The sequence below is a fragment of the Macaca thibetana genome, chromosome 4 (genome assembly GCF_024542745.1).
Source record: "Macaca thibetana thibetana isolate TM-01 chromosome 4, ASM2454274v1, whole genome shotgun sequence".
NCBI classification, from domain to species: domain Eukaryota; kingdom Metazoa; phylum Chordata; class Mammalia; order Primates; family Cercopithecidae; genus Macaca; species Macaca thibetana.
In genome coordinates, this window is record NC_065581.1 from 14,107,114 (window position 1) to 14,130,564 (window position 23,451).

General features: G+C 45.0%; 1 protein-coding gene across 2 annotated transcripts; it reads left to right on the plus strand.

Moving 5' to 3' along the window:
* Positions 1-1,001: 1,001 nt before the first annotated feature.
* Positions 1,002-20,958, plus strand: CD83 (CD83 molecule). Of its 2 annotated transcripts, none has more exons than XM_050789342.1 (5): positions 1,002-1,372; positions 1,465-1,580; positions 15,780-16,008; positions 17,923-18,029; positions 19,389-20,958. In XM_050789342.1, the coding sequence occupies exons 1-5, from the start codon at positions 1,336-1,338 to the stop codon at positions 19,512-19,514; spliced, it is 615 nt and encodes a 204-aa protein (XP_050645299.1). In that variant the 5' UTR covers positions 1,002-1,335; the 3' UTR covers positions 19,515-20,958. The 2 variants fall into 2 exon arrangements, with proteins under 2 accessions (XP_050645299.1, XP_050645298.1); XM_050789341.1 differs by having other exon boundaries at positions 1,003-1,372; positions 19,386-20,958.
* The last annotated feature ends 2,493 nt before the right edge of the window (positions 20,959-23,451 follow it).

Genomic DNA, 23,451 nt, shown 5'->3' on the forward strand with positions numbered 1-23,451 from the left:
GGTATAGTGATGCCACTCTTTTTAACCTCTTGGATGGACGAAGATAGAAACGTTGGACAACAGTGTGTGTTGGCAAGAGTGTTGGGAAACAGGCACTGTCGTTGCAGATGGGAATATAGATTGAAGACACCTCCTTGCAGGTAATTTTTTGGCAATATTTAACAAAATTGGAAACTCCCCTTCACCTAGCACAATTTCCTTGAGGTATTTATTCTAAGAAAATAAGCAATTTTAGAGCAAAGATTTATCTACACTGAAGTTTCCCATAGCAATCACAGCATTGTTTCTAATATTAGTAATACAAAAAGAAACAACCTGTATGTCTAACACTAATCGATTCTAATTTATGGTGCAACTGAAAGATGGACCAAAATGATGCTGTTGGAAGTTTTTAATGATGTGGAACTCCTTGCAAATTATTAAGCTAAAAGAAAGTAGTTTACAAGATAGCAGGAAGAATAAACCATTAAAAATACCAATCTGTGCACTGACTTAAATGTTATAAATATTTTTATGTTATGTTATGTTACAAACATTTTATAACATAAAAAAACATGTTAACTGAAGTTACTTCCTGGATGGATTACGGATAATTTCATTGTCTTCTAGAATTTTCTTTTCCAAAAATGTTGTGTATGTGTGTGTGTAATTATTACTTTAATAGGAGACACTCTCTTTTGGTGATATAATTTAAACAGGTAGGACGGTACTGACTGACAACTTCCCAGGGAAGGCAGGGAGCCAAGTACTACAGACTTGTATGTTCCTATGGAAATCTAAGGCGCCTTTGATTATCACAGATTCTGGAGAAGAGTGAGGACTTGGGTTCACCAGTGACGTTCCCAAGGACAGGCTGGGCTTTTGAGGAAGTTGCCCACCCTCTCGGAATCTGGTTTGGCCTCCGTAAAATGGGCAGATCCCGCTCCGATGGCCAGGTTCCCGGCTTCCTTTTGCGGGTCAACGGCAGCGTCACGCGCGCCAGCGCGGTCTGCGAAGCCCCCAGCGCTGGGCGTCACGCGGGGATTGCTGTCGCCGCTGCTAGCCGCAGCAGCGACGCGAACTTGGGGCGCCCGACCCGGGCGCGCGGGGGCGGAGACGCGCACGCGGCAAGGGCGGCGGGGAAGACGGAGGGCGGGGACGGGGGCGAAGGGGGCGGGGACGGGGGCGCCCCGGCCTAAGCGGTACTAGGGGGGCGCGCCACCCGCTTCCGCTACCCGCCGGGGAATCCCCGGGGCTGGCGCGTAGGGAAGTTCCCCAACGCACGGGCATAAAAGGGCAGCCGGCGCCAGCGCGCCACAGCCCTGCAGCTCGTGGCAGCGGCGCAGCGCTCCAGCCATGTCGCGCGGCCTCCAGCTTCTACTCCTGAGCTGCGGTAGGGCCCGCGAGCGCCTGTCGCCCCCCGCCCCTCCACGACACCCCCTCCCGTCGGTCGCTTGCTCACGACGCACTCTCTCTTTCTTGTAGCCTACAGCCTGGCCCCCGCGACGCCGGAGGTGAAGGTGGCTTGCTCTGAAGATGTGGACTTGCCCTGCACCGCCCCCTGGGATCCGCAGGTTCCCTACACGGTCTCCTGGGTCAAGGTGGGTGCTGCGATGCCCGCGGGCTGGGGTTTGGTGGACTCATTTGAAGGCAGTGGGAACCATCTCCCGGAGGCTGGCGACCCTCTGTGGCTGCCGGGTGGGGGCGAGGGGCGTCTCCCGCAGCTGATCTTGGAGTACCCAGTCTCCCGTCGCGCCTCCCCCGCCCTATCCGCATCCAGGTACAGGGCCGACTTAGGTTTTGCTCTCCGCAGACCTCAATCCCCTTCCTGCCCTTGAAGGTGGCCTGAGATGAATGATCCACTTAAGACGTTTTGGAAGGGCAGAGACTCTCTCGTTTGGATTAATTCTGGAGGCCACCTGTGGTTGTGGGCCTACAGGTCAGGAAGAAAGCAACAGGGACCTAGATTTGGGCATTGGACAGGGGGAATGTCTCCAGACTTCTGATTTCTTGTGTTTTATGACTGTGATGCCCATGATACATGGGAGGGGGAGGGGGCAATTTGAAATGAAGGGCTAAGACACAGAAGTGACTTAGGCCATTTCATCCGTGGTAGTTATCAGTGGTCATCCCCTTTGTGGGATACCCTTGGCTTCCTCCCCTAGCCCTCCTCCTCCTTCCTCTGGCAGCCGTGAGAGAGGCAGCCATGAGGGCATCAGGTGGATGCATGAACTGGAGCCTGCATGTGTAACAACAGGCCTTGCTGCTCCTACTGTAAGAGGACTGAGTGGCAAGGAGGCTTTTTCAAGGTTTCCTCTTGACTGAAACATTCTCAGATTCTAAGATGGCAATGATGGTGTCATTCTAAAGTCAAGCAGCTACTGTTCGATATCACTGGTCCTTCTTTAAGTCAGGCCACTGCTACCACTGCGCCTCCATTTTAACCCAAATGAATATAATATTCCAGCCTCACTCTGTAGCTCTCACTGATTTGCTGTCTTACGGTGGGGGCAAATCTGTGCACTTGTAGCTTTCCCCAAAATGCAGGGCTTTGTTCTGCCCACCATAAAAGATACTATAAGAACCTGTACGTGTCTCTGGCCAGTTAACAGTACAAGGCATCACTGCGGTGATCTCTTTGTGTGTGTGTCTCCTAACTGGATTGTCAGTTCCCTGGGGGGCAGTGGCTGTATCAATACTTTTGTGTATTCTTCACGGCACCTAATTTTTGCCCTATAAATTGCAAAGGTGCTCTGTGAATTCAGCCCAGCACCTCATGAGTTATGCATAACGGCGATGGTGCTGCTGCCTCAGAGCATTGTATTGTATATGAAAGTTAGGTGTTAAATATTCTTACTTCATTTGTACCTTACTGTAGGATCAGCAAACACAACAATTCCAAAGTTGTTCGCATAGTCAAAACAACACTATTTTTAAAAATATTGTAAAAACAATTTTTGAATGCTCACCACATGCCAAGCTCCAAGGTAAATATTTACATCCACTATCCATTTCCATCCATTGGAAGAATGGACTTAGGGATCAGTACTGTTACTGTTCCTACTTTACAGGTGAGGAAACTGAGCCTTAGGGAGGGAAATAACCTGTCCACTGTTGCACTGGCTAAATGGTGGAGTTGGGATTTGAACCAAACAGTCTGATTCCAAATCCTGAGTTGTTTGAGGTCTATCTTGATATCTCTGTTTTCTACCTGAATAACTTAAGGTAAAGAAAATCAAAGTGCCCCTGGGCTAACCAGGCAGGGACTTAGTTATCTCAAAGAAGGGGGAAAACATGAAATCACTATCCCTTCCAGAGAGTAATTATTTAATAAAGAAAGAAAACATTAATACCCCCAGGGAGTAATTAAAAAGTACTCATGAAACAAGTAGATGAAATTTCCGACTGTAAAGTTCAAACAGTTCTGGGGTGAAAGCTTCTTGCACAGGGTCATTTGGAATGGTCCACTAAACCATAGCAATTAACCTTGGACTTCAACTTGGATGTCAGGTGGTGATGTAACTCTGTAACGCATGAGCTTGTTTATTGGACACAGTTCTTGCAAGATTGACCCTGATGGTCTTTCAAAACTCTGTCAAGAAAAAAAGGGACGGCAGTCTCTAGGCATTCTTTTTTTCCTGCTGATTCATGGAATAGTGCCAATGAAAAGTCATACTGTAGTTACTTTTTGAGAAGTAAATGGTGATTGAGATTCGTGGATAGGAGAGTTATGCTATACCAATAAATGAATCAGGTGCCTCGAAAGTGACATGTAATGTGCCTTTAAGCATTTTTTTTTAAACAGGTCTCAGCATATTCTGTACGTATTTATTATCTTCCAGCCCAATAATTATACTTTTGCATTGATTGCGTTTATACAACAAAAATGGATAGCATGTTCTGGAGATAAGGCCGGTGTTGAAATGCCGAAATATTTCATTTTACAGAAGATTAAGCGTCTGGTCATTTTTCTACAAGTTTCTTGTAAAATGTTTCATCAAAGTGGAGGGGTAGCCGTAAAGGGAGGAATTTCATTTTGGTGACCAGAGCCAGCTTATCCCATCTCGCCTCACTTCATCATCACTACCCTGGCTTTGTAAAACCTGTTTTGCCAGCACAGGAAGGGGCTTCGTGCTGGGCAAGGAAAGCAGAGTCCCTTGCAGTGGGTTTTCACCATCCACCAGATTGAAGTACATTCTGCAGGCTGTCTGCGTATCATAAGTATGGTTATAATGACTCATAATTTAAAATTCCATTCACCACTCAATCCTCCGGCACCATGTAGCATCTTGCCTTTGTCCATTTGGCACTGATTACTTGTAATTAACAAAAGGACCCATGTAAACCATGTGTTTTTTATCATATGCCTTTGACCAGAAAACTCAAAACAGACAGCATCCAATCTGTTTGCAACATTAGGGTTGGTAAGGAAGAGTGTTCATTTTATTCTCTCTGTTTCAAAGATGCAGTGAGATGGGCCAGAGGGGACTTAATGGAGACATGCGCAGGAGGGTAAAGGTGAAGCCAAAAGTGGACAGAGATATCCCAATTCCTGTTGGCCCAGCTCGTCTCTTCTATGGACCATGTCCTCTTAACTGGGATCCAACAAAAGGTCCTCCTCTCATCCCTTCCTCCCTTACACTTTTTTTTTTTTTTTTTTTTTTTTTTTTTTTTTTTTTGAGACGGAGTCTCGCTCTGTCGCCCAGGCTGGAGTGCAGTGGCGCGATCTCGGCTCACTGCAAGCTCCGCCTCCTGGGTTCACGCCATTCTCCTGCCTCAGCCTCCCGAGTAGCTGGGACTACAGGCGCCCACAACCGCGCCCGGCTAATTTTTTGTATTTTTAGTAGAGACGGGGTTTCACCGTGGTCTCGATCTCCTGACCTTGTGATCCGCCCGCCTCGGCCTCCCAAAGTGCTGGGATTACAGGCGTGAGCCACCGCGCCCGGCCTCCCTTACACTTTTTAAGGCAGAATGGGTGATTGAGAAGAAATAGAAAAGTTAATAAATTATATTCATTAGGATAGTAGCTCAATTTAGCTTTATTTTTATTTTTTGAGACAGAGTCTCACTCTGTTTCCCAAGCTGGAGTACAGTGACATGAAGACGGCTCACTGCAGCCTCGACTTCCTGGGCTCAAGTAATCCTCCCACCTCAGCCTCCCAAGTAGCGTAGCTGAGACTACAAGGGCGTACCACCACACCTGGCTAATTTTTATGTCTTTAATTTTTTGTAGAGACAAGATCTGAATACATTGCCCAGGCTGTTCTCCAACTCCCGAGCTCAAGCCATCCTCCCACTTCGGCCTCCCAAAGTGCTAGGATTACAGGCATGAGCCAATCGATTTATCTTTTAAAGTTGTAACAAGCTGGGTGTGATGGCTCAGGCTCATGCCTGTAATCCCAGCATTTTAGGAGGCCAAGATGGGAGGATTGCTTGAACCCAGGAGTTTGAGGCCAGCCTGGGCAATGTAGTGAGACCCGTCTCTACAAAAAAAAAAAAAAAAAAAAAAAAAAAAAGTAAAGAAAAGAAAGAAAGGAAAGTTGTAATAGATGTGGTTCTTTGAGGAGCTATTTTGAGAAAATAATGCAAATAGATTTTGATCCATGACTTTTCTTCCACTGGCCATGACCTGTGGTTAAATTCTGGTATAAGAGGGCATAGCACAGTATCATGTCTGTGAGGAGTAAAGCCGTGCATTAAAGGGCTGCATCTGTACTTCATGAAAAGCATCGCTGTGTCTACACTCATTAATGTAGGTTTGGAGAGAGAGGACAACTTTGGATGGAGTACTTTGGGCTTGGTTGATATTCACTAAGGTTAATAACGAGTGGTCATTTATCCCAGAGATGCAATGCCTTCTTGTATCATGCTAGGAGCCCTGACAGCCTACGGGTGATGCAAAACGAAAGAGGATATACGGTGTCATCTCTGGGTGATGCTGCGGGGGTGAGGACAGTGAAGCATCACAAGACAAGTGCCCCTTTCAGATGATTTCCAAAGGAAGGGAGAAAAGGGAAGTAAGAGTGTGATTTCAGATAATAGTCTACTATAAATAGATTTTATAATATCGAGAAGAGCCCCAGCTGGGGCAGATCATGGGCCATCCATGGAGTGTTCTGTCTCTGACATTAACACTGAGGAAACTGTTGGAGAGCAGGTTAATGGCTTGCATGAGACCACTTCAAAAGTTCAAGGCTGTCTTCCACGTATGTTGCTAAACTTCTTTTTGGTGGAGTTATGTTTTCTCTCTCTACCATCTTGTGTGATAATGAGCTACAGAACCAGGGATACTGAGGAGAGCAGAGTGCCTTAGGAAGGCCTAGAGTTGATACGCAGTTGGGGCAGATGTAATTTATACAGCCACAGACCCTCATGGCCCATGGAGGAGCCAGTGCTGAACACTGACTGTGCTTCCTTGATTCTACAATAATTCTGTTGTAAGATGGATTTAAGAACATGTTATAGGACAAAAAGGAAACATTTCTACATTAAATGTAGAACCACTGAATTATGAAAACAATGTATGTTAGAATTAAAAAAAAAAAATCTTACTCTCCCCATTGGCACCTCTAGTACTTGACCTGGTTGAATCACTTTTATGGGTTCCTCCCTAGGTCAAACCATGAAAGATGTAAAGTTGCTTTTCAGATGTCTCTCATATTTACACTTTCATTGTTTAGTAAATATTTCTAAGTCCCAAATGCGTGCCCCGTCCTGGGCCTGGCATTGGCCATCTCAGGATCAATGTACAACTTTTGCCAGAGGACCATCTTGAGCAAAGGCATGGGAATCCACTAAGACCTTCTGGGAACCATTGAGGTAACCAGTAATGTAGAAGGGAGACTTAAACAGCAGATGGCTGAGAAATAACATTAGTAAGTAGGCTAGAGACAGATTGTGAGGGGCCTCCAATGCCCAACAATAATGACTTGAACTTTATCCTTTTGGTAGGAAGGAGCTACTGAAGGAATTTTTTTTTTTTTTTTTTTTTTTTTTTTTTTTTTTTTTTTTGAGATGGAGTTTTTCTCTTGTCGCCCAGGCTGGAGTATAATGGTGTGATCTCAGCTCACTGCAACTTCCACTTCCCAGGTTCAAGTGATTCCCCTGCCTTAGCCTCCCGAGTAGCTGGGATTACAGGCGCCTGTCACCATGCCCGGCTAATTTTTTGTATTTTTAGTAGAGATGGGATTTCACCATGTTGGCGAGGCTGGTCTCGAACTCCTGACCTCAGATGATCCATCTGCCTAAGCCTCCCAAAGTGCTGGGATTACAGGCGTAAGCCACCGCACCTGACCCCATTGAAGGATTTTAAGCACAGAGAATGGCATAATGCAAAATATGCCTAAAGCAAAACATATTTCTCCTGGTGATGGATAGAATATGATTCTTCTTAGAAGATGAGTGTCAGAGGGAGACTTCATTCTTTTCCTTCTTTTCTCTTGGTCACCAGTCCTGTCCATGTGGTTCTGAGGAAGAGTGGGCAAGGAAGAATGAGGCTGCCACCGAGGGGCTATAGAAGAAGTCCATCTAGATGAGAATGGTGGATCACTGAGAGTTTTGGACTGTAGTGGAACAAAGCACAAGTTGCCAAAATCTTTTAGCTTGACAGTGGGGAGGGAGGAAGAAAGCAGCTGAAAGTTCAATTGGAAAAAAAAAAACAACAAACTAAACTAAAGAAAAAACCCAACTTGTTTTCCATTAATAAAAGGGGGAACCTGAGTCACATGAGGACTGAATTGTCTTAGCTAAGTACTTGGCAATGTCACTACGCAAAGAAGAGGAAGTTTGGAGAAGGTCTCAGTGACATAAGGGAAAGTTTTATGTAGGGCAAGACTAAAAGCAGATTGATTACCTAAAAAAAATTTCTTCCATCTAAAGCTGTTTCCATAGTCCCTTCCTGGCTGCTCCTGGAAGAACCCTAAATTTTGTATCAACAATCATTAGCTCAAAATAGAGCTGGACGGAAAATACTTCCCTAAGATTCCTTTATTACTCATAAGCATGTTTTTGTTTTTCATTTTGTTTTATTTTATTTTATTTTATTTTATTTTATTTTATTTTATTTTATTTTATTTTTTTGAGACAGAGTCTCGCTCTGCCGCCCAGGCTGAAGTGCAGTGGCGTGATCTTGGCTCACTGCAAGCTCCGCCTCCCGGGTTCACGCCATTCTCCTGCCTCAGCCTCCCGAGTAGCTGGGACTACAGGCGCCCGCCACCTCGCCCGGCTAGTTTTTTTGTATTTTTTAGTAGAGATGGGGTTTCACCGTGTCAGCCAGGATGGTCTCGATCTCCTGACCTCGTGATCCGCCCGTCTCGGCCTCCCAAAGTGCTGGGATTACAGGCTTGAGCCACCGCGCCCGGCCCATTTTGTTTTATTTTACACTGAGGTATATTTGGGTAAAATTTCCCTGTGTTTCATGTGGAACTGTAAAGACTTGGGAGCCCAAGGCTTGTTAATATCACTTGATGCTTTCTTGGAGGACCGGTCTACTGCATGTCCCAAATCGGTACAGTTTGGAGAGTTGTTCCAGTTCTTAGCTTCTAGTGCTTGCCAGCAGTCCTCGGGGTTACGGATTAGGATCGGTATTACTGATAGAATCGAGGTTACTGATTCTAGAAGAGGTGGTAGCTGCCTAGGATTATGGGTCCACATAGGGAAAACCTTTAGGAAAAGAAGGATGCTGGTTTCAATAAACAGTTCATAATCGCCTTGGACTAGCAGTTCTGGAGAACAGAGGTTCTGATTCAAATCAGCCCTTGAGGTCTCATTCCCCAAGGAGTGGGAGGCATGTGAGCCCAAGGGACAAAGCAGGACTGACCTCGAGTCTGGAGCCATGTGCCGATAGCCCCCTACGTACCACCCTTATTTACATGGTGGTGCAGGGTGCCTTATCATTAGGAGTCTTTCAGTTGTGAGGGATTGTAAATCCAATCAAAACTAGCCTAAGGAAAAGGAAATATATTGGCTTATATATAATTGGAATGGGAAAAAATTGAAAAATCAAAATACAGTTCACTTTTCAGATACAGGTGGCATTGTGGCTTGAATTATGCCCCCCCAAAAGATCAGAAGTTCCAATTTCTGATGCTTGTGATTGTGACTTTATTTCGAAATAGAGTCTTTGCAAATGTAATCAAATTGAGATGAGGTCCGACCTGACTAGGGTGGGCCCTACTTCAGTATGAATGATGTCCTAATAAGAGAAAACACACACTGACACAGACAACAGGGAGAACGCTACGTGAAGACAGACACAGGGATTGGAGTGATGTGTCTACAAGCCAAACAGTGCCGAGGACTGCTGGCAACCACGAGAAGCTAAGAGAAAGGCACAGAACAGATTCTCCCCTAAGGCCTTCAGAGAGCTTGGCCCTGGCAACACCTTGATTTTGGACTTCCGGCTTCCTTTGAACTGTGAGAGAATACATTTCTGTTGTTTCAGCCACCCAGTTTGTGGTGCTCTGCAGCCCTGGCAAATGCACATAGCTAGGTGTAGAGGTTCATGAATGTCCCCAGGACTTGGTGACTCTCCATCTCTCAACTCTGCCTTCCTTTACATTGGTTCTGTGTCCAGCCTCCACATAGCAGCCAGATCATAGCCAATAAGTACAGAGTTGGACAGGTTGCACATCCCTTACCTGAAATGCTTGGGAGCAGAAGTGTTTCAGATTTTTGGATTAGGGATGCTCAACCTGTATATCCTTCCAGAAGCAAGTGCAAAGGAGAAGGTTGTGTTTCTCTTCAAATATCTCACCGTATGTCTGAGTATTCTCAAGGGACTTTGACTGGGTCACGTGCCTATCAGAGCCAGTCTCCATGATCATGGGATACCAGGCCTGAGTTAAGTTGCCTCCTCTAGAACCTAGGTGTGGAATTCTTCAGAGGACATGAACTCAGAGCTTGTAATGGTACCTCTTCCAGGTCCAGCAGGCCCCACAGGACGCTAATGAAAGAGAGATGATTGGCATGAACAATGAAGGGTCCAACATTGCCTTCAAATCTCAATTCCAAGGGGCTTTGCTATATTATTATGATGGTGCTTAAAAAAATTCAGAATGTTGTGGATATTTTGAAGACACTGTATGTGGAAAAAACAGTTTCTCCCTAGAGCAGAGATTGGGACTTCTAGGACAACTTTCCCAGAGGAGACGGGAAGTGTCATTGGTGAGGGAAGTGACAGAATGGGTGGATGGTGTGGAAAGCTATCACATATAAGAATAATTTCTATTGCCAGCATTACCAATTATATAGCACTTTTCTGTGTTTTCTCACTTGATTCTTATAATAACCCCATGAGCAAGTAAGGGAGCTCCAGAAGACGAAATGGCTCAGAGGTGAAGTGACGTATGTAAGATGACCCAGCTAACGCATGGAGAAGCTGGGATTGACTTCAGTCCTTTGATTCCAAAGCTAGTGCTCTTGTAACTTTCTCATTGTTTTCTAAAATTCATGCATTCATTCAGTAAATACTTTTTCAATACTTCTTATATTCAGGGAACTATTTAGTATGCAGAGTGAAACCTTGGCTCTAAAAAAAAGAGAGAGAGAGAGAGTAGTAACATCTTTAGGGCTTTCTGTGTGATCGATACGGTGCTTAGGGTCTGTATACATCATCATAAGTATCTTCATGCCAGCTCAGTGAGATGTGATCACCCCCAGACTCCAGTGGAGCTATCCAAGCCTGAGAGTGGTTCAGTCAGTTGGCCAAGAGCAGAGGTAGCCGTGGGAGGGCTGGGGTTTGGTTCCAGCTCAGCCCAATGCCAATGCCTGTGCTCTTAATTATGTTGCCTCTGCTATACTCATAACTCTGTTAACAGCCATAAATCCAGCTCTGTCTGTTAGACCCAGTAAATTTCAAAGTGGAAAATCATTTTTCTAATAAAACTACGCATAGAAAAAAAGATATTAATGCTCATACATTCTACCCTCATTATGACATCAACCTCCGAGCCAAACTATTTTGCACATTATAAAGAGCTGTTTTTATGATGAATGGGAATTATATTGGCACTTTAATTGAGTTAGAAACCAAGGTACATGAATGTTAGTGCACCAGAAATGCAATAAAAAAAAAGCTGCTCAATGTGGTTGGAATACATCAGATTAATTCAATACCAACTTTAAATCCTTACAATCTATACCCTTAAATATGTTTTATCAAATCATTAGATGAAACTTTTATACTTTTTTTTTTTCTTTTAGGTAGGCAGCTATTGCATTTCCCCCCACCCACCCCCGGTTTTTTTTTTTTTTGAGACAGAGTCTTGCTCTGTCACCCAGGCTGGAGTACAATGGCACGATCTCGGCTCACTGCAACCTCCATCTCCTGGGTTCTCCTACCTCAACCTTCCAAGTAGCTGGAATTAACAGATGCCCACTACCATGCCCAGCTAATATTTTGTATTTGTGGTGGGGACGGGTTTCACCATGTTGGCCAGGCTGGTCTTGAACTCCTGACCTCGTATGATCCACCTGCCTTGGCCTCCCAAAGTGCTGGGATTATAGGCGTGAGCCACCGTGCCTGGCCCTGCGTTCTTAACAAATCTGATGTATGATAAATTTAGATTTCAATTTTGTGATCAAAACTCTTTTTTTGCTATAAATGAAACTATCACCCTCTTAGATTCAAATATGGTAATGTGGGAGGTTGGCATATATTTGGATAAAATTATGTAAACTTTAAAAAAAAAAAACGCTTTCCACAATTGGATGTTTTAATATTGGTTAAGTTTCAGCCATAATTGATGATTTATTTTATGTCTTTTGTTTTAGTTCAAATTCGTTCATCATTAAAAAAAAAAAAACAAAAATGACTCCATTCACGTGCCCATAAAATTAGTACTTGTGTTTGCTTGATTTAGCATTCTGCAGATGAAAGAGAGTTTATTTTAATTTAGGGCTTGTGGTTTCCTTAAGGTCAAATCTCCATTTGAGAGAAAGAATATGGTATTTAAATGATTTAGTCAAATTGGAGGCCTTGAGACAAGTCACAGTCCCCAGGCTTTCTGAAAATGAGATGTCTCACGTTTGCACTTTTCCAGCTCAACCAAAAATGATAGAGTTGTCAGCATAAAAGTTAATGCACAACATGTGGATTTTTAAAACATGATTGGGATGAGTGTTTTGAGTAATTAATTTGCTGAAATTGTGTTGTGCTTTAGCGCACTGTACTACAATATTAGCGTTGTGAAGGGTGCATTAAATAGTTCCTGTCAATTATGGTTGGCTGTGAATGAATCTGAGGGTTCCTTTTGTTATAAATTACTATTTCCTAAAATGCTTTTGCAGAGAAGCGATGGAACACTTTTAGATTTGGAATGTTTAAAGAGCTGTTCTTGCCAGTGGTTGATTCTGAGCCAGCTCCAATGTTTATGAGAACTCATAAAACAAAGCAAAGTGAGGATGGCCCATTTGCTGTTACTCCATTTTCCTCCCACTGAAATTTCTCCTTCAGTTTTTGGTGGTGCCTCTGCCACAGTTAGCTCATCCGATAAAGCAGGGTGATAGCTGCCTGGCCATGTATCTGATGATAATGATTTGAGCTTCTGCATATGGTCCCTTGGTCCTGCTAGGGCTCCACCCCCATTCTGAGTATGCAACATTAACAAGAAAACTACTACGACTTTTGCAGCTGTGCACAAACGCCACATTCTACAGCTGGGGGTCACAAGAGAAAGTTTAGCTGAAAATGTATATCCCTAAAAAAGGAGGTTAGAGGGAGGGTTCTGAAAGATTTCCAGCTGCAGTGTGTGAATTTACAGGGAATTCTTTTTGCTGTAGTTGGTTATTAGGCAAACGGTCCTGTTCATTAGTTTGGCAAGAGTTCCAAGGTTTTGCCGATAGTTCTCTGGGTCATTTAGGAAACGGGGTGTTTGGAAGATGACCCTGTGAGAGTTGAGATATTTTGCCACGATCCCACTGATGGCAGTGATGTTTCAGCTCTTCAGAATTCTGCAGGTTGCTTTGGGGGTTCTTTGTCTTGCCTTGTGCCTTGGTTCTTCTTTCTGTTCTTATGGCTCACCCTGCCTTTGTTTTGTCATTTAAAAATAACTAGCAGCCCACTGACGGTTTTGCCAGAGGCCCGTGGAAATCTAACCATCAAATAAACTACATTTTATTGGTGTTGCTGCTGATGTTTAAAATGAATTCTCTGCAAATAGGCAGAAGTCACTGCCAGCCGGTTTTGATCACCAGCACCTTTTTGCTTCAACAGTTCCCAGCAGCTAACACAATAATGGGGCCATCTTTATGTAAATAGACACAATAGTTTATATTTCTCCCAGGTCCAGAGGGGTTCACAGTTTTGGTCTTGACTTCCAGATGGGCCTCTCTGAGCTGAGGGAGGGGTTGCTGGATGGGAGAGGAGCTCCCCAGGAGAAAACCATGGGTGAATAATCTCAGAATGGTTGTTGCAGCTATGCTCACATTTGGAGGTTAATTTAAAAAAAGAAAAGCAAGATTGGACATTGGAATGGGGACTGCAGGGACTGGGCTGAACTAATAATTTCAAACTGACCTTTCAGGCCATGCTAGGCACAGATTGGCCCTGGATGGGCCTCGGCCTCTCGTCTGTGAAAGCCCTGCCTGGTAGGAAGAAGCAGTTCTGCCAGGGCAGCGAAAGGGAGAGGGGAGTGGTGTGAGCCCATAATGAGGCTGCAGTTTATATAAGGTTTACTTAGGCTTGAAAAGGGAAAAATGGTGCTAAATTAGATGTGTTCAGGAATCAGTTGGACACCGTTAATTTCCTCGGCCCCACCTCCTTTTTGTGCTTTCTTTTTGCGTACCCAAGGGCCCCAGTCTTTTAACTTCCTCCCATAGATTCTTGATTATTTAGAAAGGAATCTTTCCACACAAAAAGGACCACTGAGAAATGGGATTTATGTCCACAGACTCGGCCTGAAAAGAGCCATTCGTCTCAGCTCAGGGCTAGGAGGGAGCTGAGCAGGTTTTCTTGCAGGAGCGATCGATCTGCCACCAGATGTCTCTGTAGCCCACTCTACAGGGATGCGTCATAGCAGACACCAGGGCTGGAGCCCGAGCTTTCTGGTGCCCTTGTGGTATATGCCCTGAATTAATAAAAGGCGCAGAAATGACTGTGTGTGTGTGTGTGTGTGTGTGTGTGTGGTGTGTACGAGTGCACACGTGCCCATGTGTATGTATTGTCTTTCCTGAGTTGCTTCTCAGAGTATTTCCCTAACTCCTTGGCTATCTCTTTCCCTGCACTGAGTCCCTTCCTAAAAGTCAGGGAAGAGTTGTAGGGCACTCCCAGAACAGGAGATTCATCACTAATAGGTGCAAGCAAAGACAGTGGCAGTGGGGCCCGATAATCTCTGTCTCCTTCCCTAAAGTGGCTCTTGGGTGCAGTTATCACGCCAGGGACAGGTAAGGAATGTCACTTAATCCTGGGCTCCCTGCTGGTCCCCAGCCAACCAGCAAAGGGAAACTCAGGTACTGCTAGGGGATGTCAATGTTGAAGGGCTGCCCAGGCAGGCTGAAAACAAGGATTTGCTTTGCTGCATGTGTAAATTCATTTTAGAGGCTTTAAAGTATTTCAATGGAGGAGCAACTTAGCAAGTTAATTAGGCAGATTGAAAATATGTCTAGGAAAGAGAGAATCCATGGTGAATGTGGTATGAACCTAATCTCTGCAGTGGGAGATGCTGAAGACACTCCACCAGTTTGATCACAGAGAATTCACAGAAAGCAAGCTGGGCGCAGCGGCTCACGCCTGTAATCCCAGAACTTTGGGAGGCCGAGGTGGGCAGATCGCTTGAGTCTGGGAGTTCAAGACCAGCTTGGGCAACAGAGCAAGACACTGCCTCTAAAAAAAAACCAAAAAAAATAAAAACTAGCCAGGTATGGTGGCACATGCCTATAGTCCTAGCTACTGGAGAGGCTGAGGTGGGAGTACCAGAAGGTTGACTCAGGAGGCCAAGGGTTCAGTGAGCCCTGATCAAGCCACTGCACTCCAGCCTGGTTGATAGAGCGAGACCCTGTCTCAAAAAAGAAAAAAAAGACAGAAAGCCAGCCAGATGAAACGTCTGGCTAAATTGGGCATCTACCCAAGTCTGGCTGGTCTGTCCTGAGTACAGTGAAGTCAGCTGTTACTGCCCTTCGACGTGGAGTTTGATATGACCAACAAATGATCTGACACATACGCTCACTATAAAGCATGCTTCTCAGCTGTCTCGCTGCCCTAGTACAGAGAAAAGGTGTGGCACATTTGGCAACGTCAAGCGTGACCACACAGAGACACAGCCCTTGAGGAACAAGGTGACTCTTTGCAGGAGGCGTTGCTCATCTGTCTGTCTGCCTATCTGATTTTAGTTGAATTGTCTGGCAAGGATCATAACAGATTCAGGAATTTTTCCAAATAAAAGGCTGGGATACAGAAATAGGAATCATTCAGTGGCTGAGTTGGTATCTGAAGAAAACAAGAGAACATTTAATACAGAACAATCCTATCTATACATGTATACATAGACACAAAATATAATCCAGCAAGATTCACACACAGCATATCACTATCATCAACAGTGACTCCCTCTCTCTTACATAGGGTAGAAATTGGAATACTTATGATAGAATCATGAGATGCAGTACTGATATATTCCGAAGATGTAGCCTTAGGAATTTTCATAGATCTCTCCTCCCCCAGAGGTCACACACACACAAGAGCATCGTGTCTTATTTTACAAACATAAGTTGAGGCTGGATCTTCTGAAAACAAAATGGAAACACTGGTGTCGAGTTGGAGTTCTTGCAGTGGACCGTGATGCGCTATGATTCCTTCTTCACAGCTACTGGAGGGCGGTGAGGAGAGGATGGAGACACCCCAGGAAGACCACCTCAGGGGTCAGCACTATCATCAGAAGGGGCAAAATGGTTCTTTGGACGCCCCCAGTGAAAGGCCCTATTCCCTGAAGATCCGAAACACTACCAGCTGCAACTCGGGGGCATACAGGTGCACTCTGCAGGACCCGGATGGGCAGAGAAACCTAAGCGGCAAGGTGATCTTGAGAGTGACAGGTGAGGTGACCTGCTGCACTTGTTTTCTTCTTGCACAATGCATGTGTACTTCCTTTAGGTCCTAAAATCGATCCTCTCTTTCGGAGCGTAGCTCTAGAGCTTTGGATCACATCTGTGGCTGAAAGTGAAAATCCGCTGCAAGCATGTCTCCATTTTCTCTTTCTGTGGCTTAAATGATGCCTTTTGTTTGACTTTTGCCCAACACTTGTTAGGGGCTGAGGCTGGAAGTGATAAAAATGTGGTCACAGAGCCCCTGATTCCGTACAACAGTTGGTTTCTCCTTCTGTCCAGGATCTGAAAGGAATCGGACTTAGGGTAATATTATTACCCTGCAAGAGTACAATTCCTGTTTAAGGGGGCAGTGTGTGCTTTTTGCTTAGTGTTGTATGCACACACCTCTCTTAGGCCCTCCTGGATCTCCAGCCCTTCATCCTGGTTTCTTTGTTTCCTCGTACTTAGTACAACTGGCATGTTATGGATTGATTTACTGTCTGTCTCCGCAAGAGAACAAGAACCTCTTTATTTTCTTCTCTGATGTATCTGGGCACATAGTAGGCCCTCAATGAATATTCACATGAATGAGAGGAACCTTACAGAGGAGAGTGGAGAGGGGAGGCATGTTTTGTGGGGAGTGGATAGAAAATGAAGAGAAGAGCTGATTTTCTCACCTTTTCCTCTTCCAAGGCAATATTGCCTACAACTTAAGGGGTCAGAGTCTGCAGTCACTTAGATCTGGTTCAAATATTAACTCTGCCTTTTGTTAGCGTGTGACCTTGAGCAAATCGCTGGTTGACTCTAAGCCTCAGTTCTCTAATCTCTAAAATGGAAGCAATATCTATAACATAGGCTTGTTGTGAAGGTTAAATGAGAAGTTGCATTAAAATGCTGAATGTGGTGCCCGGGATAAACTGCATGATCAATACGTGTTAGGGACCATGAGGACAATGGCTCTCATTGCCCACGGCTGTGAGAATCCATCCTTAGACTGCTGCACAAAATGTTGAATCCATTTTCAGGGGTCGACAGCTCTCTGGAGATCCAGCCATAGGCTCCAATGGCAGAACCCCCTCCACTCACTTGCACTCCACCTATTCCTGCCTGGGGCATCGAGCAGATTCTGCTTGCAAGCACACTATAGCCAGAGCTCAACTTGCTTCCACAAACAGCACATTGGGTGTTGCACCTGAGTGGGGAGAGGCGCCTCCCTTCATATCTGTTCCTGGGCTAAAGGCCTCGCTGCTCTTACCCTCCCTTGGTGCCGCACCACACCCTTTAACAACCCTGAGGGAGCTACTCTTCCAACCACCCATGCTGGTAGCCTCACCGAAAGAGCTTGAACGATTCTACAAAAATCTGTTGACGTTTTTGGCAGTAGCAGGGCAGCTCACCTTCTTCCTTTCATAGTCCCTGAATCCTCATGAGGTGAGGACACACCACAGTCTACCCAACGCTAATGAGGTTAAGATAATTTATGGATTAACAAGTGGTGGTTCATCTGGTAGGAGGACAAAGTAAGCCAGGAAAGGCTTGACATCCAAAGTGGAGGCAGACAGGCCGCAGGATAAGCCTGGACCAGATGCCTGGCTCAGCCGCCTTGGTCCTTGGTCCTTGGTCCTTGACCCTCTCTGAGCCTCAGCTCTTTCATCTGTAAAATGGGACACCCAGGCCTGCTCTGAAGATTCGGGGAGATGCTGTGTGCAAGTCCTGGTGCATGCAGCCGGACACAGAGCAACAGTGCACACTGGCTGCTGCTGCTGCTATCACCATCCCTGCCACTGTTACTGTCGTTCATCCTGGTGGTGGGAAGAGGAGACAAGCGGGACTCCAGGACTGAGGAACAAAGCATTCTTAGCTTTTTTTCATGGTAGAAAAATCCTGTTAAAATGGCTTCACATGTCACTTACTTTTTTAAAGGATGCCCTGCACAGCATAAAGAAGAGACTTTTAAGAAATACAGAGCGGAGATTGTCCTGCTGCTGGCTCTGGTTATTTTCTACTTAACACTCATCATTTTCACTTGCGTAAGTATCTTTTTAAAACATCTTCTGTTATTAAAAGATTACCCAGGGCACCAATCCAAATATCTTTTGCAGACAGTGTGAATCATTTAATAATGGTGAGAGAGATTATTCTTTGAACCCTGGACTTTTTGAGGCCCCTAGACTGGGAGAATCATTACAGGAAGCTACCTGAAATATTTCCAGTGTTTGTCTAGTGGCTACATGTAGAGCGTTGTGGAAAAAAGAAAAAAACAAAGTAAGATATAGGAAGGACATTTGGGAAATGACAAGGGGTTCTATGAAAGAGCAGAGGCCCTGTAGGCACAGTGCTAGAAGTTGCAGCGCTGAGGGCCCCCCATCCCAGAGCAGAGGCCCCGCTCTTCCTGTGGGTGAGGGAGGGGGCCCCACTGCCCCAGGGATGCCAGGGGATAGATCAGCCTCCTTTGGCTGCCTTCAAGCTATTTTCTCATGGGGGTTCTCCCCTTTTATTTTTGGTATTTCTGCCCATGCCTTAAGAATTAAGCCCAAGAAGCCAGAGCAGTGGGGCATAGCAGGAGGCTTCCGGGGTGGAGGATGGCTGGCTGGTACTTGGGCACCTAGACAGGCCCATGAGCTGTTGGTTGCAGGCTCCAGCTAAAAGCCCTCAGAGATTCTTTCTGCGTGGCTGCTCACCTGCGTTGACCACGGTTGTGGGAGAGTAGGGCCACATGTGTGTCTGACCCCTCTAGAAAGTGATCTGCCCCCTTTGTCTCCATCTACCAGGCAGGGCTGGCTACCTAGGGGCCAGGACAGACCTCACCCAGGGGCTACCCCAGGACAGGTTCTTGCCGCTCACTGTGTCTCTGTATTCACTAACTTGCCTCTCTGGCTGTGCACTCATCTCTCTGCTTTCTGTTTGAGATACCAGTCAATCAAAGACTCCAGTGAGCACCTACTATGTTCAAGGCATTATGCTAGGCACTGTACAGGGCATAAAAAGGTGTAAGACATTGTTCCTGCCCTCAAGGAGCTTACAGTTAGGATGTTAGGGTTATTTGCATATAAGAAGATAATTAGAGTTACCAGGCAGTATATTTTAAACATGAATGACTTTAGCTTCTTGTTTGCAAATGCCTTCTTCTGTGGGCATTGACTTTCCATACATAGACCTAACAGTAGGGGGTTGAAATGACCACAATTAGTGAATCTCCTGGTCCAAGTTTGGAGACGCCAGTGACATGGTTGGTACAAATCCCTTGTGGAGCGAGTGAGGCAGTGAGTATGGGAGCTTCCAGAATGGGTTGTCTAGCCAGCTCTTAGTGAACAGAGTTTAAAAGGAGGTGGCAACTGCTGAATTTTTCCAATTATTCACTTCACTTTTATTTCATTTCTTTTTAGAAGTTTGCACGACTCCAGAGTATCTTCCCGGATTTCTCTAAAGCTGGCATGGAACGAGCTTTTCTCCCAGTCACCTCCCCAAATAAGCATTTGGGGCCAGTGACTCTTCACAAGACAGAACTGGTATGAGCAGGATTTCTGCGGGTTCTTCTTCCCGAAGCTGAGGCTCAGGGGTGTGCCTGTCTGTCACACTGGAGGAGAGAAGAATGAGCCTACGCTGAAGATGGCATCCTCCTGTGAAGTCCTTCACCTCACTGAGAACATCCAGAAGTGGATCCCACCCCATTTGCTGTGAGCAGACTTCGAAAACCATCACATGACCACATAGCATGGGGCCACTGCTGCTTCTCCATGGCCACCTTTTCAGCGATGTATGCAGCTATCTGGTCAACCTCCTGGACACTTTTTCAGTCATATAAAAGCTATGGTGAGATGCAGCCGGAAAAGGGTCTTGGGAAATACAAATGCCCCCAGCTGGCCCGTGACAGACTGCTGAGGACAGCTCTCCACTTCTGCATCTTGGGGACGTCTCTTTGAACTTGCTGTGTTTTGCTGTACCCGCCCAGATGTTTTACGTCTGGGAGAAATGGACAGATCCAGCTGTGAGACAGTGGGAAATATTTAGCAAATAATTTCCTGGTGTGAAGGTCCTGCTATTACTAAGGAGTAATCTGTGTACAAAGAAATAACAGGTCGATGAACTATTCCCCAGCAGGGTCTTTTCATCTGGGAAAGACATCCATAAAGAAGCAATAAAGAAGAGTGCCACATTTATTTTTATATCTATATGTACTTGTCAGAGAAGGGTTTGTGCTTTTCTGCTTTTGAAATCTGTATGTGTAGTGAGATAGCATTGTGAACTGACAGGCAGCCTGGACATAGAGAGGGAGAAGAAGTCGGAGAGGGTGACAGGATAGAGAGCTATTTAGTGGCCGGCTGGAAATGCTGGGCTGACGGTGCAGTCTGGGTGCTCGCCCCATGGTTCCACTATCTGGCTGCGTGATCTTGAACAAGTTCCTTCTGGTGTCTGCTTTCTCCGTGGTAAACCACAAGGCTGTTGCATGGGCTGATGAAGATCATATACGTGAAAATTCTTTGAAAACGTATAAAGCACTATACAAATTCGAAACTCCACTGAGCCATTATCCTTGCTATGATGGTGGTGTTTTGGGGATGAGAGGGTGCTGTCCATTTCTCATGTTTTCCATTGTGTGAAACAAAGAAAGTTACCAAGAAGCCTTTCCTGTAGCCTTCTATAGGAATTCTTTTGGGGAAGTGAGGAAGCCAGGTCCACGGTCTGTTCTTGAAACAGAAGCCTAACACACTCCAAGATACGGACACACGGGAGCCACTGGCAGAAGGGACTCCACGAAATGTTGCATGGATGTTTTAACCATTGTTGGGTTTCTCTTATCAAACTTGGGCCCTTCCCTTCTTGGTTTCCGAAGGCATTTTATTGCTTGGGTTATATGTTCACTGTCCCCCTAATATTAGGGAGTAAAATGGATACCAAGTTGATTTAGTGTTTTTGCCTCTGTCGTGGCTTTCATGTTATTAAACGTACGCATGTGAAGAAAGGGTGTTTCTCTGTTTTATATTCAACTCATAAGACTCTGGGATAGGAAAAATGAGTAATGGCCACTAGGCTTAATACCTGGGTGATGACATAATCTGTGCAACGAACCCCCATAAGTTTACCTATGTAGCAAACCTGCACTTGTTCCCATGAACTTAAAATAAAAGTTAAAAATAAAAAAAAATACAAATACAAATAAAAAAATCCCGACTTTGGGATGAGTGCTAGGATGTCTGTAAACCAGTCTGAGATTCAGAATCCAAAATGAGAGCTGAAAGATTGGCTGAGTCTCTCTCGGAGGGAGGGCGTGCTGGCACACAGAGCTTTGTAAGCAGCACCCTCCTTCCCAGAGATGCTTCTGCTTCCATCCTGGGGCCACGTTGCTACCCAGTACATGAGCAGCTCATACTAACATGCATGGTCATAGGTGGGAGGGATGGTGGGAGGGTTTCTGCTTCAGAAAGATGTGGAACATCGGGGGCTTTGTGCCTGGGATTCATGGGTTTCACTCGAGATTCTCAGATAGGTCCCTTCCCCTCAAAATGTTAAGAACAATGTGGTCTAATGTAGTTAATGTAATGTAACTATTACAATGTAGTTGTAAATAGTTAGAAAAGCATCATAGGTGGATGGCTCTTTACAAAGATGAATACACATAAAATGTCTCTAAAAGCTGTGGATTCACTTTCAATGGAATCAAGTCTGTTCTCAAATGCTTTACCCAAAGTGCCAGGGCATGGTAATTGAGAGTTCACAGAGCTCCTAGTCACCTGAGTTTGTAGCCCAGCTTCAAGATTTGGAAGGTATATTTCCTTGGGCAGAGGACTTAGCCCTCTAAGCCTTAGCTGGCCGATCTTTAAAATAAGAATAGTATCTGCCTAATAGGTTTATTGTGAGGATTAAATAAGATAATATATAGAAGCACTAAGCCTAGTATCTAGCAAAAGGTAAGCCTTTGATTGATATTAGAACAAGAAAGGAGAAAAGGGTAGCAGAGAAAGTATCAGTAACTGTAAATCTTTGACAAAGTGGTTTTGTTAAAAGGAATGAATTGGCTTGGTGAAGGAGTCATGTTGCTTTCAGAGGATTAATACTCAGTGTACTAAATTCTTCATGGCCATTAGAATTACAGTACAGGACACACCGGGAAGGAGGGTTGCCCTTTGTCAATTTGGACTGAATTAAGCTGGAAACATGATGGAAATTTGAGAGCAGGTAGTCTCAACGCTTCAGACCTAGTCTTTGGTATAAGAAAAAGTTTGTGTGTGGCCGGGTGCGGTGGCTCACATCTGTAATCCCAGCACTTTGGGAGGCCAAGGCAGGTGGATCATGAGGTCAGGAGTTCGAGGCTGGCGTGGCCAGTATAATGAAACCTGTCTCTACTAAAAATACAAGAATTGGCCGGGCGTGGTGGTGCGTGCCTGTAGTCCCAGCTACTCAGGAGACTGAGGCAGAAGAATCGCTTGAACTTGGGAGGTGGAGGTTGCAGCGAGCCGAGATTGTGCCACTGCACTCCAGCCTGGGTGACAGAGACTTCATCTCAAAAAAAAAATGTGTGTGTGTGTGTGTGTGTGTGTGAGAGAGAGAGAGACATGGAGAAAGAAGGGGGTATAGAAGAGAATGGAGGGCAGAATTTGTTAAGGAGAGTGAACTGGTCTCAACTGCCTCGATTGAGGCCTAGGAAGATGTTTTGGAGGAAGGCAGATAATCATGGACCCTATTTATTCTTCATCTCCACTGCCAGGGGAAGCTTTGTATTCAAGGTTGTCCCTTGTCTATGAAATGAGTTCTACAGTTACAGTGATTTTGCCTTGGGATGTCCCAGGACACAAATACAGATGTGACTATCAGCTCCACATTCTTCCAAAAGAAAGCCTGTGTTTTTTTCATATTTATAATAATACTTAGGAGATTTCCTCGTAGAAAATACTGAGCCACACTCATGGAATGCAGCAGAGCCCGATTATTTGCTGGGGTTGCAAGGGAAGAGATATAACAGCGACTTCTGGACGTAGAGACAGCAAAGCAAGGGCCATATATTCAACCTCCCAGCACAGTGACAGTCGAAAGTCTGGAATAATTCAATCTGGTTCCCAGCTCTTTCCTCACTGGCAACTTTATTTGGTGGCATTACCTGGATCATTGTTTAATACCTCATCTTTCCTATGTAAAAATAGCCGAAGGCCTAAAAATCTTAGGATACGAGCTATGTGCTAAATTCACCAGCTCTTGTCCCCCATAATTTTGTAACTGATTGTCTGCAGAGGCAGATGGGATCAATTGGTTGGTTAAATGCTGTCAGTTATTTGGTCGTGGTCCACTGTGTTATTTATTGTCTTCTCAAGACTAGATGTGTGCAGTTTTTAATGTTCACCTTTAAAGTACATTTAAAGTACTTACGAAATTAAGATTCTACCACCTGCCATTCTGTGGTGTGTGTGTGTTGAATGGGTGAAATTAAACATAAGTTATGTTGGCTGATACAATACT